Source organism: Catharus ustulatus, chromosome 5, assembly GCF_009819885.2.
Source record: "Catharus ustulatus isolate bCatUst1 chromosome 5, bCatUst1.pri.v2, whole genome shotgun sequence".
NCBI classification, from domain to species: domain Eukaryota; kingdom Metazoa; phylum Chordata; class Aves; order Passeriformes; family Turdidae; genus Catharus; species Catharus ustulatus.
In genome coordinates this window covers 53,623,628-53,642,226 of record NC_046225.1, presented here as the reverse complement: position 1 = coordinate 53,642,226, position 18,599 = coordinate 53,623,628, and the positions used below count along the sequence as shown (strand labels likewise).

Here is an 18,599-nt window from a genome sequence, read left to right as displayed (position 1 = left end):
AACAAAAATTGTCATCATTCATTTTAAAGCTGTGAAAAATTTCTCTGGCATGTGCCAAAATGTAGGAAAAAAACCCAAGACAGAAATTAACCAACTCCATATTTAGATAAGAGTTGGAAGAACATCTGACATATGTGAAGGAATAGTTACTGAGCTTCCCAATATTTATTCTTTTGAAATGTAATAGAAATGTCCTTAACACTGAATTAATCCCATAGGACATTTTCTGAATACTAGATGTTCTTACTTAGCTCTTGCAGCCTCCTTAGATATATGGAATCTTCTTCAGCATCCTCCATTTCAAGACAAAAGTAAAGGCTTGACTTCTCTATAGCAAACCAGCCTTTTCTCCACTGATCCAGGCTATGGCAATCTTTGTAGTACAGCTGCCCAATAAGGTCACAGTCTCGCTCTAACAATGATTCAGCCACCGGGGGAACAAAATGCTACCAAAGAAAATGGGGTGAGTCAGATGAAGAACAAAACCCTCTGCCCCTAAAAAACAGAATCAAAATATTGCAAATCTATAGGATTCTAGGATGAAGGTCACAGTAAAAAAAAAAAACAAAAAACCAAAAAAACAAAAACAAAAAAAAACCCAAAAAAACCAAAACAAACCAAACCTTTGAGATATAAAACCCACACTCATAAACCCATAGATAAACTAAATTTAAAATGTAAAGTCAAGGGTAACATTTTTCCATTCATGCTCTACAATTCAAATATTTTTTGCTTTTAAACTACCATTGATTTAATTAGTAATCTGATTATTAACATTTGGAACAGTATAAAATATGGTATGTATTGCTTTAAGAATTCCATTTCAGAAAACAAATTCAATAGAATTGCAACCATAAAAAACTTAGCTGAAATATATTCATACAGTATATGTCTTTATACTAGAGCACATTTAATACATTCTTAAGGTTGGCATTAAAATGCTGCTTCAATTCCTTTCACATTTTATTTTACTATCTTGTTTCAAACATTAAATCATAAAAGTTATTTCTTCCGGCTGCACAAGAAACCTTTATACGCAGGAGAGATCAGTATTCATCAATAATAGCTTCTCAAAGGTTTTAAGCTAACAATGGTACCTTATTATTTGTGCAAAAACTCCTGGTCTAACTGAAAAAAATAATTATCAGTATTACCTTAGCTATTGCTGAAGTCCATTTTCTTTGTGAATATGCAGTTTCAGCTCCAAATAGAAAAACACGTTCTGACATTAAGTATATTTCAAATGTAAAGATGTCCCTAAAGCAAGAGAAGAAACACAGCTTTATTTAGTCTTCAAAAGAGTAGACACACATGAGTTTCATTTCACTATTTTTTCATTCTTTCATATGTATGGAAGGAATCCATCTGCATTTCTCCTCCAATATTACAAGTACAGCCTAGTTAATAATAAAGCACCTTACAATGCAACAGGATCAAATAACTTTGCAGGTCAGTAATACGTGTTTAAAGGGTACGGTATAACTTTTTTAAATAATTCCAAAATTCATAAAAATGCTCACATATAGTCATTAATAATGCATAGGGAATTTTTTGCTTTTCCAAGCTCATGTTATTTGATCAAGTATAGTTTTGGGAAAATATTTTTATGTATGTTTAATATAAGCAGAACAACTAGTTGAACAGGAATATGCAAGCAAGTAGAAATGTTGGTTCATAGGGACTTGTAGATGTCATTTGGTCTAATCTCCTGCTCAAACAGGGATTATCACAATGAGAAGCCTTGAAAACAGTCAAGGATGCAGAGTACTATTCTTGTCACCAACCTGTTCCTGCCCTCTAATTGAAGAGACTTTTCCTGTCAGACAGCCTGAATCTGCTGAGGTGAAATGCTGTATATCACCTGACATCACCAAGATGAGTAGGAAGATTTTGAAGTTGCTGTAGCTCTTAAGGGAGGTTCTTGGGTTATTTTTCCTTTTAAAAATTATGCCACTATTTAAGCAGATGAGCCCTGTTTATCCAATTTTTAATGGACAAATAAGGACAGTAAAAGAAAACTAGTTTAAATTGGTGCAGAATTTGGAAAGTAAATATCATGTTGAAGCTAGGGTTGGTCAGTTTTTAACTTACAAACAAATTGGTTCACCAATTTATAGTGTGGTTTTGTCTGTGACCTCTCGTTAGATGCCAAATACATGGAGTATGTTTTTTCCTTTCAGTGCTGAAGACTGTGATTTGTCTAAATGTGGAGAATTGAACATGAGTCACTTCTATCATTTCCAATAACCATTTTGAAAATTATATAAACATTTAGTTCTGACTAAATAGGAATTTTTAAGGACCAGTGGTTTCACCACATGAAATATCAAATCTAGGTAAAATTTCTCATAAAGCTCCTCAATCACAGGTATAGCACAACAGGAGGCTTAGTTACTTCCAAAGAGTGAAGTATTCATCCAACATGGTTTTTTAATTTAGGTATTACCCTAAAATGGAACCATTTGGAAATGCAGCAAGCAATAGATTAGATTTGAAGACAGAAGAAAAAAGTAATTTTTTTTTTCTTGGGTATCACAGAGCTACTGCAGAGTAGTGAAGGTCATTTCTCTATACCTGATAGCATATTGAGACATCATCATGTTTCAGGATTTCTCTCCCCTGTAGTAGTCTAAGTCTTTTATTCCCATTATCTTTTTAGAAACTTATTGAATAGACTATGCTTTCTTTGCAGACAATTTTGTTTTGTAACTAAAACCATTACAGTATTATACTATAGTAAGTTATTTTTATTTTAGGTGCGTATACACGTTAAAAATATAAAGAATGTGTTATGGAGTCTGTTAGACAAATACAAAGTATATTTTAAACAAAAATGATGCACTAAAGAAATTGAGTATCACTGGAATCAGATGTAGGTCAATCTCCATGTGATGTTTTTAACGCACAAATGGGATATGAGAGAGTTATAAATGAAAAAAACAAGACCCTATTAAAAAAAAAAAAAGCTATTTTTTTCCAGCTAAAAATGTTCATCAGTTACACTGCTGTCCTCAGCTACAGTACCTCTGTGACCAAATCCAGAAGCATTGTGGAGTGCTGTATTACAAGGAAGAAGCAAAGCAAGAATTTTGGCTCGAGGCAGAGGTCAATCCCAGAAAGAAAAATGAGTATTAATTGTTCAATTTATCATCATGTAACCTTTCAACCACTGAGAATATGCATTACAGATTTAATAAGAAACAGATGTATCTAATTTAGGCTGCCCTTTAAAATTACCCTAATATTTTCGTTCTGTCACTATTAAAAAAACCCCAAAACCCTAAATATGACATAACACTAATTTATTGATGTCAAATAAAACCAGTTTTTTTACTACATTGCCTATTCAAAATTTAAGAAAAAAATTAACAGTTTGTTTACTGAAATATGAATTCAGGAGCTTACCCTCTATTTAAAAAGAAGTCTGACTTGTGTACTACAAGACAGATAACTTCATTGATGTCAATCATACCATTAGGAGTGGTAGTTTTATCATTTTCATAGTAGCTCAGAAAGCCACTTTCCAAAGTGCACCATTTTTTGTTGCAATCTGTAATTAAAGAAATAATAGAAAGGTCAGATTTTCTTCATTTTTTAAAAAAATAAGTAAATACAAGATGGAGGAAAAAGTCTGCATAGCAACTTCAATGAATTACTTGGTATATTTAATTCCAACTAAATGTTTACTCCCTCTTATGACCTAAAGTATAAATATAACACATGACATAGCATAGTAATGTCTATTTGCTACTGAAAATAGTCATGAATTCATTTTAGCTTATGTCTAGTTCTTAGAACAAAATTTGAGGTTCATCTCTTTCCGCTACTGCAGGAAAGTAGATCCTAAAAGAAAATACTCTTTTTATTTTCCATGGTCTTAAAATTCCTATACAGCTGGTAAAGTACTTCTGAGAATTTGGTAAAACAGATCTGGCAAAAAAAAATCCACAAAAATTAAACAAATAAACAGTTGCAATTTGCAAATACCAACTATGTTATCTGATATTTCATCCAATTATTTTTCTGTTGTTTCCTATATGGTTTATGTAAGTTTGATAAATATTTTGGTACTATTTATTAATATTTGTTTGTATCATGCTATTTGCTGTCTAGTAATATCTAGATTCTGTCTAAATACACGTTAAGTACTAACATAAAGTAGCATAACATAACATAATATAATAAAACATAACATAAATGGCTTGATAACAGATAAGTTTACGGGAGCTGAGCACAAAATTTTAAGGTTTTGAATATTCAGGGTTTTTCGTCCCCCAGCTTTCCTTCTCTCATCTTCCAAAAACCTATTCTCCAAAACAGCTCACCACTTCATATTCATTAAACTATTAAACTCTCAAGGACAATTTTGGACTATTAAAGCTTTTTAAAGGACTCCATAAAACCTTTTATGCTAGAAACAAAAGCAAAAATCAAACTCAAGCCCCTAATCCTCTAAGCTTTACTTTTTGATCCACTACACCAGAATACCACGCACATTTGAGCTCTCTTCCTGCTGGTATCAACAGCTGTTAATTAACAACAACTCTCCTCAAAATTTACACACCCCTGCTGAAAACACTGATGCTGCTGTCATGAGAAGTACACACAGAGCTGGCTCTCTCCTGTACTGAGACACACTTAATGAAAAACAAGGCTGCATTTCCAGGTGTTCCACCCGGTTGATATAAAACTTTGGGTAATTCACAGCACTGAATGATTTCTTCAGTGTCCTTTTCCCATTAGGGCCAAATCTACAAAGGGAGAACAGCTTTCTGTGACAACAAGCAAGCACTTTCAGCCCTTGGGGTTGAAGGCATGGTTGTCAACTGCCTCAGATTCCTAACACTGAAGAAGAACTTAATTCTAATGGTTAAACAGCTTCATAGGATTCTGGGTTGGAGCCCTATCCACATATGGCATTAAAAAAACCCAAAAAAACCCAACAAAAACCCCACAAATTTGTCTAAATGTTGTGAGAGAATGGTGCTCGCTCTCTGGTCTGCAGAGGCCTCAATTAGTACACAGCAAGTCAGAACTGCTTCAACAGGAGTTCTCTAGAACTAGATAGTTAGGTCAGATTTCTCAGGTAACAGAATCTTATTTGGATATATACTGGCAGAGGAGGGAATGAAATTTTCTCCCACATATTAGTATTCTAACCTTCAAATTACTTCTGAAGAGAATAAGAAGGAAAAATAGTATTTCCACTTATTTACAATAATTTGCAATATGAGTATTGCTTCATCTTAGTGAGATTTAGAAACAGTTCTGGATGCAGTGAAAGAAGAGAAAAACATCATATATTTTATGTTTTGAATAGCAAGAAGTACTTCTGTCATACTGCTTCTTAAGCATAGCAGAGAGAGATTAGAGCCCTAAGGCAAGTTTCTCATTCAAAGTTGCAGGATTTTTTGTTGTTTTTAAAAGGATGTCATTAAATCTCACCCCCCACCCCCGTGTTCCATTGGTCTCCTTGAACTGCAAATGGTGAGGGAAACCTATCTTCCTATGTATCTGTAAAGAGCCCATCCCAGAAATACCACTTCTGACAAACCCATGGGTAATTCAACTTCAATAGAAAAACAAAGCAAACAAACTTCCATCCCCAAAAAAGCAAACAACAGAACGTCTACCATCTTCAAGACACAATCACAAGTTCAGAGGACAAAACCTGAGCTGAGAGAAATCTGGTTCCTTTCCATTACTTGTGTTCCCTCAAGTAGCAAGAGCTAAGCAACAGACTGCAAACTTTCAAAGCAGCCTCATTTTTGTCTGCCAAAGACTTTAAATGGAAGACAGTCAAACTTCTTGCCTGGGGGTTTTCCTCATAAATTTTAAGACATCCTACTAACAATGCTCAGTCACAGTGCATCAATCCTGAAAAGGACTACAGAAGCCATTCTGTAAGCACTTTAAGCCAAATCTTCAATCCATACAGGTATTTACAAATACACTGCACTTCTAAAATGCCACTGCGTCAGAAGAGATTGCCTTGTATCTGCTCTCCACTTGGCTAAGCACTGATTTCTGGGGCTTTTAAAAAGTTCTTTATGAATATATACATATACTCACAGCACAGAAGATCAAGTGGAGCAAGTACTAATGAGGTTTGCAGTTATTACATTGTTTCCCTAATAAACTAAGTGCAATTTCAGAGCAATCCCAGATAATGTCCTATCCTGTTAAAACAGGTATTCTTGTTAAGACTGCAAAGTTGCTGAGAAATGCCTATGATCAGGCATTAGCTCAGTTATTACCCAGTGCTTTCAAGGACTTGCAGCTACCCTAACATACAGATTCTTCACAGGTACATTTAAACAAGAGTACTATGCTTTAGCATAGTACTTAACGTCCACTAAGGATCTTAATGACATACGCCATGAGAATATGGACATAATCAGACAAAAATATTTATACACCAGTGCATGTAAGTAAGGATTTTAGGAGCAATAAATTCAATAACAAATCACCACAGATTTTAAAAATCTGTATTATCTATATAGATGGAAGAAAAATACAGGAAGACAAATGGGAAGAAAAGGGGGAAAAAATTATCTGATAATTCCTCTTTCTCTCAGAAATAAACAACAGAAGACTGATATGCACAAGAGACCGTGTATATCTACTGTGATAAAGATCAATATCACACCATAAAGCTCAAGTTGTCATAGAGTTGTATATGCTCATTTCTACTTGGAAGAGTCTGTAAATTGAGCTTGAGAAATACTCTACTAAAAAGTCAATGTTACTTGTAAATGATTTCTGTAATAGAATCATTTTAGATGAAAATTAATTTTTGGTATTCATCTAAATATAATTAGAGCAAGTAGTGTTTCTATTTGTTTTTATTTATCAATTACTGTGTTATCTGATGAATTTTTCAAAAGTTCAGTTTTCTTCCTCTGTCAACTACTGAATGAAGAAATCAAGACAAACAGTATTTATCTGAAAGAGGTCTACTGAATCAAAAGAGGACACATCATATCAAAGACATTTTATCTCAAAAAAGTAATGCAAGAAATTAAAAAGAATAAAATTCATTCAAATCATACATATTCATGCATTATTCAAATACATAAATTAAAAGTTAAATACCTTCTTTCAATTTCTTCTCTGTAGCAAGCTTAGCTGCATTAGAAGAAACTTTGTACAAGAACTCACAAAGAAAGGTGGAATGTGAAGAATCTTCAGAGAAGCCACTTTCAAAACAAGGATCATAGTTTGGGAAATCTACTCAAAGACAAAGGAGTAAATAACATACAGATCTTCAGTTATATCTTCAGTTAAAGCCATTTTTCCACTTGTCTTTCTAAATGTATGTCTGTAAATATGTAATTGCTCTGCAGTCTTTACTACAACACTGATAAAACTTAGTGGTTTTATTTTCATAAGTAGAAAACAGATTATTTTAAAAAATTGGTTCACATTTATTATAACGCTGCCATTGTCTTCCACTGCTTGCCAGTGTAATTAAAATTAAAATATTGTGTGTTACTGTGTAACACACTGCAACAGGAGATTGCCTCTCCTGAGGGCGTATGTAGAGTTTACCAGCAACTCTGGCAGCAGACAGCCAGCAAGTCTGGGAATCATCATCAACATGCACTGATCTCCCTTTCCCTAAAGATAAGAACACGATGGTGCTGCCTTGGTTGGAGTGTTAAAAGTAGAAAAGATAGGGACAAGACAAGAGAACTTCTCTCCCTCTCTAACCTTAGGACCACTTGAAACCACAGCTAGCAAAAAAACCACCCTCGCTACATGTCTGCACTTTACTGAGCTCAACATCCTATGATCCAATGCATGGCACTGGCCTGAGCAACACTGTATTTACCCTTGGAAGCCTTAATTAATTCCTGTGTTTCCCACTACACTTTTTTTTATTCAGCCTATACAATGCTACTTTGCAGAGTGACACAAGCCAATGGAAAGTTGGTCCAGGAGCACATCCACATAGCTTTTTTTTTGTTTTTTTCAATGTAGATATGCATGTGAACTTTTAGCCCCTGATGGTTTCAGATACTGTCCAGAGCTTTAAAAGAAAAGGTCAGTAGCACCCATGCACCTCAATATATTTACTGTTAAGACCAGCTTTCTGTTTTCATGAGCCTCATAGCAGCCACACACTGCAAACAGAACTGTTGACTTCCAAGCCAAAGTTTATCATTTGCACCAAGCTGCAACTGAACCTCTGATGGAAAAAAGAGGTTACCGGGATCGATCATATTGCAGGTTAAAGAGGTGAGTTTTATTTTGGGAGGAGAGTTTGTGGGAAAAAAAAACTAGGTCTGTGTGCAATAGGAGTAGATATAAATTTAAATAATCTTTAAGAAAAAAAAAAACCAGATGAATTCTTTAGACGTATCTTAAATTAATGTACCAGTTTTTTCTGGCAAAAGATTGATCATATTGGCAGGAAGATGATGGGTGCTATAACTAAGGGTATGAGATCTATGACTTATCACTGTGTTGTCTGGGGATTTTAGAAGTCCTAAACATATGTCTGAGCAAAATAGCAAATCTGCACACAATTGAAACTGTGCACTAATAAAATACATTTAATGCCATCACAACTGCCCCTCTGCTATACCACTATTTTTCAAAGCAAAGTCAATTTTGCTTCTGAATTACTTCCTCCCCTTTTCCACAATACAAATTAGATCAAAAGAAAGAAATGCATCATACCTGAAAACTTGTTATGGTACAGGAATTCCATCTGCAGTCTTTGCCCAGCTTTCTTGGCTAGTAAGTATGGGGTGCTGTAAACAGGGTCGCCAGTGGCACACATAGCATCAGCCCCACTGAAGAGCAATATCAGAGTTTCCAGCACGTCTTGCTTGACTACAGCAGCACACAGGGCCTTATCATAGAGAGGGGAAATAGGAAGTCTGTCTAAATTAGAAAGTTACTGGCAACAAATACACGCAATGTAGATGTAAATCCGTTCACCTCTGATATAACAAGACCATGAACATTGATAAGTATCAGAAATCATGAAGTATAGTCTGAATCTAGAAAAATTCAGCAACAACAACAAAAATATCCCAAAATATCAACCCCAACCCAGCAAAATGTTGCTTTCACAAATTTCACTTGGAAAGATAACATTAAAGAGGAAGCTTGCTGTTTTTTACATCAAACTACTAAAGAAAAACTTTTACTATTTCAGACCTCAGAAGTTCAACCAAAGAGATGAGATTAGATTCTTAAACTCTGTTCCTAGGACAAACATTTAAATTCCTAGGTAGTTTTTTTTAAAAAACAACAGTCAGTCAATAATGCAAACTACTCTTTTTATTAAGATGTATTATTAAGATATATTAAGGTTATTAATACATATTAAGATTTTTAAACTCTTTTTATTAAGATGTATCTTGACACTTGTTCATCTTCCTTGAAATTTAAACATCTAACCATATCCTAAAACATGAGTCTCCTTTTATTTTTGTATACACAAACATGATAAACTTCTTTTTTTCTTTTACCAAATTGGTTCAAAACCTTAAGACCAAAAATAGCTCCACAATTACAGCAACCTACTCCATTAAAATTTCTATTATTTAATAGCTATTTAATTTAGTTAATGATTGAGTTTTTCTTAAATTATTAAAGCAAAAGTCACTCAAAATAGGAAGATTACTCCTATAAAATTTAGTTTTCTAATAATAAACACGTAAGCATACAGGAGGGAAAAGATAACAGAGAAAACAGTTCAGTACAAGTTCTAGAATTACTTGGCAATGAATACCTTATTATATGGTAATTTCATGTCTCTATAGAGAATGTGATAACTTTTCCCAGTATTTAAATGATTATTTGACATATATCCTTCCCCACAAAAAACAAACCCCACAATCTCTGTAAATCCTTTGAAACAATTTGACTCCTGTAATTGAATGCATTAAAATTGCACAATGCATTAAATCTCTTCTGCATTATCCCTGAAAAGTCATTACTCAAACCATCAGATCTTAGAATACAGTCAAATGGGACATCAAAATTTACAGAGATATGGATAACTAAAAGTCTCCATTTTACAACTCTAAAGAATTTGTTATTTTTGTAAAAGTAGAGAACACACATTTTCCATCATTAATTTTAGATTTTTCATTTCCAATAAGATACAAGCTACTATGTAAGTGAGTATGAGCTATTTGTACAATTGATAACAATAAATCATCTACTGTATTTAAATGCTAGATGTCAGATGTGGGATATTAAAAAAAAAACATGTAAAGAATTAATCTAAAGAAGTGAAGTGGAACTTTGCATCCCTAGACTACAGGTGAATTAATATAAAGATCCGTATTTTTATGTCTAAGGAAAACATAGGAAGAACTACAACAACCTTCTTCAAACAAACAGGAAAAACAATAAACTAAGCAGTCATGCAAAGACTTCTGCAAAGGCTCCTAAATAACCCTCATTCAGCTGTGTCAGAACGTCACTCAGGATGCTGAATTAATTTCTCACCAGTTTAACAAGATGATCAAATTGCACACAATACAATACAATCTAAAACATAGTATGGGTTTAACCATGCTATATTACCTTATTCAACTGTTCCTTGGTTTTGTAGTGAAAAGGTGTTTTTCTGAATTTTCCCTCTTTGTATTTTTGTGTAATGAATGCTATCCTTTTTTCCGCAGGGTCATCAATATGCAATTCTTCATCTGGAGGAAGATTTCCAGCCCAAAAACTGTTTGCCCTCTTATTTCCAATGACGATAAAGAGCTGGATGAGATGCAGAGAATAAATAGCAAAATAGTATGAAGGACGTGAAGCTAGCCTCTAAACAGTTTTCAGCTTCCAAAAGTTGAAAAAGAAAGTTATTAAAGAAAAGAAAATTTCCTGCAGGAGACAGAAGTCTCTCTCAGTCACTGCCCATGGTCATCTATAAATGAATAATAGACCTTGCAGTCATCATTTACCATCAATAGCAGCTAAGCTTTACAAAGCTAATCAGTTATAACACTTCATTACATATTTATTGGTTAAAATTTAAACAAGAGTAGCATGTGTTTTAAAGAAATCGCTGATGGTTCCTCTCTATCAGGACCATTTTTTACCACCACCACTTTTCAACATGCCAAGAAGCTAAGCTGGTAGTGACAAGTTTCCTCTCTTTTCCCCTTTCTTCATCATGAGAGTTGTCCAACAGCATTTTATTTCTTTTCCCCCCAATTATTAGATACTTGGAGAAATACTAAGAGAAATTGTCCATTTTTATAGCAAAACAAATTAATATTTGGAATTACACAGAGGTGCATGATGCACAGAAACATCAAGCTTACTGTAACACCACCAAATTGTTTATCAGTTCTGTGTTGTTTTCTTGTGAGTAAAGCAGTAAATAACTCTTTTTCATGCGATAGGTTTCAAGATGGAAAAAAAGAGTTAGAATATCACAACATACCTCAATAAGTTCATTGCTCCAAATGCTGGCATCCATTTTTAGACTTCGGACCTTTGAATCTCTTGGTCCTAAAGATCTGTGTTGTCCTGAAAATCCAAGAGCATTACTTAAGTAAGGCATTTAAACAGCATTTCTCTTCTACTGAGTAACAAAAAAATGTGATGAGGACAGATTTATTCTACCTGCTAATTTTTAAAAAGGTTGGGTTTGACATTTGAATATTAAATAAAAGCAACAAAAATAAACCTCTTAAAAGAGAAGTTAATTTCATTTGATAGTAATGAATAAACAAAGTAGGCTGTCTTGTGTAGACTATTTCTGGAAGAGTTTGGTTTGAGAGAAAGCCTACAATTATAAATTATTTCCTCGAATCTATCACTTAGGCATATATTTCAATATAAAACATAACAGAACTGTATTTTCAGTAGTATCTGAAAAAACTATCCTTATTGGCAGTAAAATATGTGCAGATGTAACAAAATTAATACCCAAAATTTATACACTAAAAATTGTTATTCTTTGGCATCTAGCCTTGCAAAAGCCATTCTTTTACCCTGAAGTGTTATTGTTTCTTAATTTCCACTAATTGTGAAGGATGATTCATGTGAGAGAACTCAATCACCACAGACATATCATTTATGTGTGGAAGTGCTTTAGGATAAGAATGCCCTTGGTATTAAAAAAAAAAAAAAAAAAGTTGTGCTCACATTTTGTTTTTCAAAACTTCCACAAGGATAACACTACAAAAATAAAATTAAAAAAAAAGTGCCAATTCAAGGACATACATAGATATGCAAATATGACATTTCATAGAACCCACATAGCTAGCCATTAATTACTTTACCTGCACACTTCTTACAAATGACAACACAGAGATTGATGGATGCCCAGTCAGGACCAGGAGCTTTACAGTCAGCACAGTTCCTGTTGGACTCATTGAACCAAATCTTCTCAGCTACTTCATAATCAGATAGAGTTTCTGCTATTGATTGCTGGAGTGCTTCAATCCAGTCTTGTTTCTCTCTTTCTGACTCTGCTGTAAAGCTGAAACAATTGACTTTTCTGTGTTATTGATCTTTATTTTAAAGCCCAATTAAACATGGTCTGTAGCCTCCTTTATTTATTTATTTATTACATTTACACCCCAAATCACAGTCAAAAATCTTCCTCCACACAGATATAAGTCCTAAGATGGAATGTATTATTTTGTACTTTTAGTCAATGAAACTCCCTCTGTTTTAGTACTGTTTTCAACAAAACCACTACTAGTATAAGCAACATAGCTCTGGTAACATTCATCTAACATCCCTGAGTTAACTTCAACCCTTTTATTTTACCAATCATGGAACTTAAAGACTGAAGTGTAACAAATGCATAAAATGTCATAAGGAAATGGAGAACTAAATGTGAATTAGAAAAAGACTGAGAATTTTAAAAATTCTGAGAATTTAAAAAAATACCTACTTTGCATTTCTAGTTATCTTTTTAAAAATTACATACTAAACAAACACCAGCATGGTCATGCCTTAAGAAAAATTCAAAGATCTAGCTATCTACAAACTCGGAACAGATTCAAATTGCTGATCAAGACTACAGTAGTTTCACGAATACAAGCCGCACGGATTATAAGCCGCACCCCCGGTGCCTCGACAATGTTGCTGTCTTTGTCAATAGATAAGCCGCACCCCGAATATTAGCCGCACTTTCGTTCGTCGCGAGAATCCGTGCGCAGCTTTCACAAATTGGCCAATTAGTTAACAGGATCGCGGCATAGCGGGCTTTACTGGCTCGGGGCGGGGCCAGGAAGGCTCGGCCCGCTCATGGCTGCCGACGGGGCCGGGTGGCCCAGCTCAGCGCCACGGCTCGGCGGGGCTGGCCGGGTGGTGCTGCCGCCGCTGCCGGGTTCGCTGGCCCCCCTCTCCCGTCAGCACCGCCCCGCTGCCGCGTTCGCTCGCCCGGCTGGCGGGGCTGCCGCCGCCGCCGCCGGGCTCACCGGCCGCCCCGTGCCGCGTTCGCTCGCCCAGTCGGCAGGGCTGTCGCCGCCGCCGCCAGGCTCGCTGGCCACCCCGCGCCGCGTTCGCTCGCCCGGCTGGCGGGGCTGCCGCCGCCGCCGCCGGGCTCGCCGGCCGCCCCGCGCCGCGTTTGCTCACCCGGCCGGCGGGCTGCCATCGCCGCCACCGCCGGGTTCGCCGCTCGCCCCGCGCCGCGTTCACTCGCCCCGCGCCGCGTTCGCTCGCGTCGCGCCGCGCCTCGCTCGCCCCGCGCCACGTTCGCTCGCCCCGTGCCGCGTTCGCTCGCGCCGCGCCTCGCTCGCCCCGCGCCGCGTTCGCTCGCCCCGCGCCGCGCCTCGCTCGCCCCACGCCGCGTTCGCTCGCCCCGCCGGCAGGGCTGCCACCGCCGCTGCCAGGCTCGCCGGCCGTCCCCTCCCATCTGCAGTGCCGCCGCGTTTCCTCGCCCTGGCCGGCACTGCAGGCCCCCGCACCGCAGGGCTCCCCCACGCTGCTGGCCCCGATTCTGCTGGGCTTCCCCCGCTGCCAGGTAGCCCCACCCGTCGGCCTTCCTGCTTCTGCCATGCTCCCCTGCACTGCTAGCCCCAGTTCTCCCGGGCTCCCCCGCCCTGCTGGCCCGGGCTCTGCCGCCCCCCTGCCCCGCCCTGCTGGCTCAGGCTCTGCCGCCCGCCCCCCACACTGCTGGCTCCGCCTCTGCCAGGCTTTCCTACCTCTGCCAGGGCCGGCCGGGCTCCAGCTTGGCTTGGGGCTGCCGCGGGCTCTCACTTACGTGTTGGCAGCTTTTAGAATTTTGTTAATGTATTAGCCGCCCCGGAATATTGGCCGCACTTCCGGGTTTCCACCAAAATTTTGGTCAAATTGGTGCGGCTTGTATTCGTGAAATTACTGTAATTTACCTGCAGGTTGACTGAGAATGAAAGTATTTGCTAACATTTAGCAAGTCCAGGAGAACAAAGAAATTTCTTTTTCTCTTTCATTATATCATTTCATTTAAGAAACACTATAACACTTAACAAAAGGCTTTTATTAGCAGGTACTTTCATTTTCTTAAAAATCATTACAAGTCTCAACAATCAGCCAAAGTGAAACTTTCAACTGCTTTCAACCAAGGATTTCTACAAGGGGTAGCACATTAAAGCCTCTTTTCAAATAAAATGCATAATACTAAATGCATGCAGCATTATTTCACTATTGCAGTTTATTATTCTTTAGGATGAAGTCAATTTGTGAAAGTGGAGGAATTCATTTCTCTTTTTTTTCATTTTGCCCTTGCACACAACAAAGAAAGAAGGCTACATAAAAGTACAAGTCTGTGGGAATAATATGCCTAGTCAGGAGCTAACAGATGAAGCACATCACTAAACAAATCAAAGAAAATCCTCCCATTTTGCTAAAAATTGTTGAACATCCTAAATAAAAACATTACCTTTTCATCCAAACTAGCTACAGCACTGCAGTATGAAACCAGTATTTCTTTAGTGCCTTAGTTAATTGCGTATTTTGCAAATAATAAAGTTCTTACCTAAAGCTTTTATAAGGAGTAATTATTTCAAAAGATTGCTTTGCAGTCCGATCCACTTGTTTTACATTTGCCACATTCATAGGGATTAAAGTGATACCAAATCCTGTCTTAAAGTCCTAGGAAAATGATAAAAAAAGTTTAGGAGGTTATAATTCAAAAATAAAAACATGTAAAGAATAATAATTTCATCATGGTCCAAAGAAAACAAGACCAGTAATAGACATCTTTGCCATAACATATAAGCCATTTTTAATTTATTAATGGATTAACAAACCTCCACTTTGCCCACCCACTAAGTTTCCAACTGCTAGAATGACCTTCATTACTGGTAGGAGAAAAAAATACATGCTCAAACTATTAATAAGGGAAAGAATTAAAAAAATTTAAATAATAGATTGCATTAAAATGTGAATGCAAAATTATGGAAGGATCTAGCTTAAATCATGCTTTAGTGCCTAAATAAACTTTATATATCTAAATCCTTCTCACTGACAATGGTTTTTCTTGCTTTAAAATAGAGTGTTTAAGAAAGTAAATATGTATAAAATTCTTTCTTAAAGCTTCTCATGATCCTGCTGTTCTATATGAACTAAACACGTCTTTGAAAAAAGGTCCCAGCATTTAAAATAGACAAAGGGTAAGTTGCGAATCAATTATAAGGAAGTATTTTTGCCTTAAACCAAGTGAAATAGTTTTCTGCTGCATGGAAAAATGCACTAAAAATGAAAATAAATTTTATATTGGCAGAATTGGGAAATAAAATTTGAGCTCACAGTGAGCCACTGTGAGGGTCTCTCAAATGTATAGATTTTGGAAAAACAGATTAATACATATGTTATTTCTTTTCTATTTGGAATATCCTCAGCATTTCCTTCTTCAAATTTATTTACATGTCCATCTCAAGGCAGATACTTCCACAAGTTTAATTTCTGGAAATATTAGCATACTTCTTGAAAACAGTAAATAAATGAGAAACAAAAGCAAACTATGCCACTCAAACAAAAAGCCAAATTCACATATCTTATCACTTGCATGTTCACTGTTACCTCTCACATAACAAGTAGTTGGGTACAGACTGATAAAAATAAAAGCACTGAAGGGTAAAAGCTTCAGAGTTGCCTGCCTTTGAAGAGAGGATTGTTTTTCTAGTTAATACATATTTAAACCTACATCACTGACAAGTTTCTCTTTATAAGATTTACAAATTTTGAGCACTAAAGCCTACATGGAGAAAATAATTCACTAAACTCTCTGAATTTTATTTCCCTGTTTCAGGTATGAACAAATAAAAATATTGTTTTAGCCAGGACTGTTAAGGCTAACTCTGAAAAAGACACACATATATGTCTGTGTCTATGCACAAGCAGAAGTATCAGTTGTATCACACGAGGCATTGAATAGAATAATGCCCCAAAAAGCACAATGTCCATTATAAGATGACATGATTAGAATGAGAGAATTCCCACTATTTAAATATGCTGTGAGATAGGTTAGTTAATGTTTCCTTGCCAGATTTATTAAGAATTTTTGGGGTTTTTTTTACATGCCATTATCTTTGGCAGTAACAGTGGGGAACTAGGTGTGGGTTTCGACACAAGCCTTTATGAAAAGTAGAAGTTTTTCAATAACTAACCTGGTTTATAATTCCTCATATATTTTAGAAAATAGAAAAAAGTAGAATTATTTTCAAATATTTCTAGTTTTCTTCTACCCTCTTATCTTGTAACCTAGACATTTTTGTTATCACTCCTCATCTTCAGCCCCCACTCCATTTTCCTATAAATCAAGGGGTTTCATACTGCACACCTGCCTCAGAAGAGAGCAGAGTGTTCTGTTAAGCCTACACAGTCCCTAATTCACCCTCAGTGGGAAAAGAGTGGGCAGAATAATCTCTTTTTGAGTGTGAACTCAACGGTATCCTCTGTAGCAGTGAAGCATTCTTAACTTCACATCACCAGTGAGAAAAAGAGGAGTATGAAATAGTTTAAAAAAAAAGAGACTGAGGATAGAAAAATACAAAACTTTTATTTTCATCAATTAAGAGAAAAAAAGAAACGTAACCCAAACAACCCAAAACCATTAACTTTCTAGAATCAAATGGTTTATGCTTCTGACATGTACAGTAATTTCATGAATACAAGTCGCACTGACTATAAGCCGCATCGCTGGGTGTTGGCAAACATTTCGTTCTTTGTCCATAAATAAACCGTACCTGAGTATAAGCCGCTCTGTCGTTGGCAGGGAGTACCCGCGTGCAACAAAGTTGCCAAATAGTAACAGAACTGCAGCAGGGTGGGGTTTACTGGCTCGGCTCGGGCCATGAGGGCTCGGGGTTGCCAACAGGGTTGGGTGGCCCAGCTCAGCGCTGCCGCTCGGCGGGGCCACTCGGGGCCGGCTGTCGCCACTGCTGGGCTCAGTCGCCCTGGCCCGGTGCTGCCCCACGGCGGCAGGGGGGGCACAGAGCCCGCCGGTACCCGCAGCAGCGGTGGGATGCAGGGATGGAGCCTGCCTGCTCCTGCGGTGGCACACGCGGGGACGGGAGCCCCCCGAGCCACGGGGCCAGCAGGAGGGAGCTGCCCTGTCTTCCACACCCCCTGTGCTGCCTGCACGGAGCAGCTTCACCCACCGCGCAACAGAGTAACCAATTTGTAACAACCGCGTAAATGCAGGGTTTTACTGGCAGGTGCTCAACTTTGCAGTTTGCACTGACTCGGTTTGCACTCCCGGGGTTGAAAATGTCAGAAAATTATTCACATATTGGCCACTCCTGAGTATAAGCCGCATTTCCGGTGTGGGAGCAAAATTTTGGTCAAAACGGTGCAGTTCGTATTCGTGAAATTACTGTAAATTGGATGAAATTTTCATTTTGATTCAAATATTTCAAATATTTCAAATAATTTGCCTTAAGAAATCCTGATTTTCAAAGGAGAGGTAACAAGCCCATCCTTGAACCTGCACAGTCCATTCTTTGTTTATTAAATAACAGCTGAAAAAAAATCACCAAAAGCCGTGGTTAGAAAGTGTTCAATATACTTCTAGGTCCAGATTAAAGTTCACTGAAGATTAAATGATTACAGTAATTTCACGAATACAAGCCGCACCAATTTGACCAAAATTTTGGTGGAAACCTGGAAGTGCGGCCAATATTCCGGGGCGGCTAATACATTAACAAAATTCTAAAAGCTGCCAACACAGAAGTGAGAGCCCGCGGCAGCCCCAAGCCAAGTTGGAGCCCGGCCGGCCCCGGCTGAGGTGGGAAAGCCTGGCAGAGGCGGGGCCAGCAGTGTGGGGGGCGGGCGGCAGAGCCTGAGCCAGTAGGGCGGGGCAGGGGGGGGCGGCAGAGCCCGGGCCAGCAGGGCGGGGGAGCCCGGGAGAACTGGGGCTAGCAGTGCAGGGGAGCATGGCAGAAGCAGGAAGGCCGGCGGGTGGGGCTGCCTGGCAGCGGGGGAAGCCCAGCAGAATCGGGGCCAGCAGCGTGGGGGAGCCCGGCGGTGCGGGGGCCTGCAGTGCCAGCCAGGGCGAGGAAACGCGGCGGCACTGCAGATGGGAGGGGGCGGCCGGCGAGCCTGGTAGCGGCGGCAGCGGCTGGCCCGCCGGCAGGGCGAGTACGTGAACGCAGCGGCGACGCGGCCGGCATGCCTGCCAGCGGCGG

General features: G+C 38.2%; 1 protein-coding gene across 1 annotated transcript in view; it reads right to left on the bottom strand.

The window, feature by feature from the left end:
- The window catches only part of ARAP2 (ArfGAP with RhoGAP domain, ankyrin repeat and PH domain 2), a 117,128-nt gene that overhangs the window by 38,274 nt on the left and 60,255 nt on the right, over positions 1–18,599 (bottom strand). Inside the window, exons 12-20 of the mRNA XM_033061133.2 lie at positions 14,948–15,063; positions 12,261–12,460; positions 11,417–11,502; positions 10,552–10,734; positions 8,686–8,860; positions 7,096–7,230; positions 3,406–3,550; positions 1,155–1,257; positions 248–446 (exon numbers count right to left, since the gene is read on the bottom strand). Coding sequence (XP_032917024.1) covers positions 248–446; positions 1,155–1,257; positions 3,406–3,550; positions 7,096–7,230; positions 8,686–8,860; positions 10,552–10,734; positions 11,417–11,502; positions 12,261–12,460; positions 14,948–15,063 — 1,342 coding nt within the window. The remainder of the gene's footprint in view (positions 1–247; positions 447–1,154; positions 1,258–3,405; positions 3,551–7,095; positions 7,231–8,685; positions 8,861–10,551; positions 10,735–11,416; positions 11,503–12,260; positions 12,461–14,947; positions 15,064–18,599) is intronic.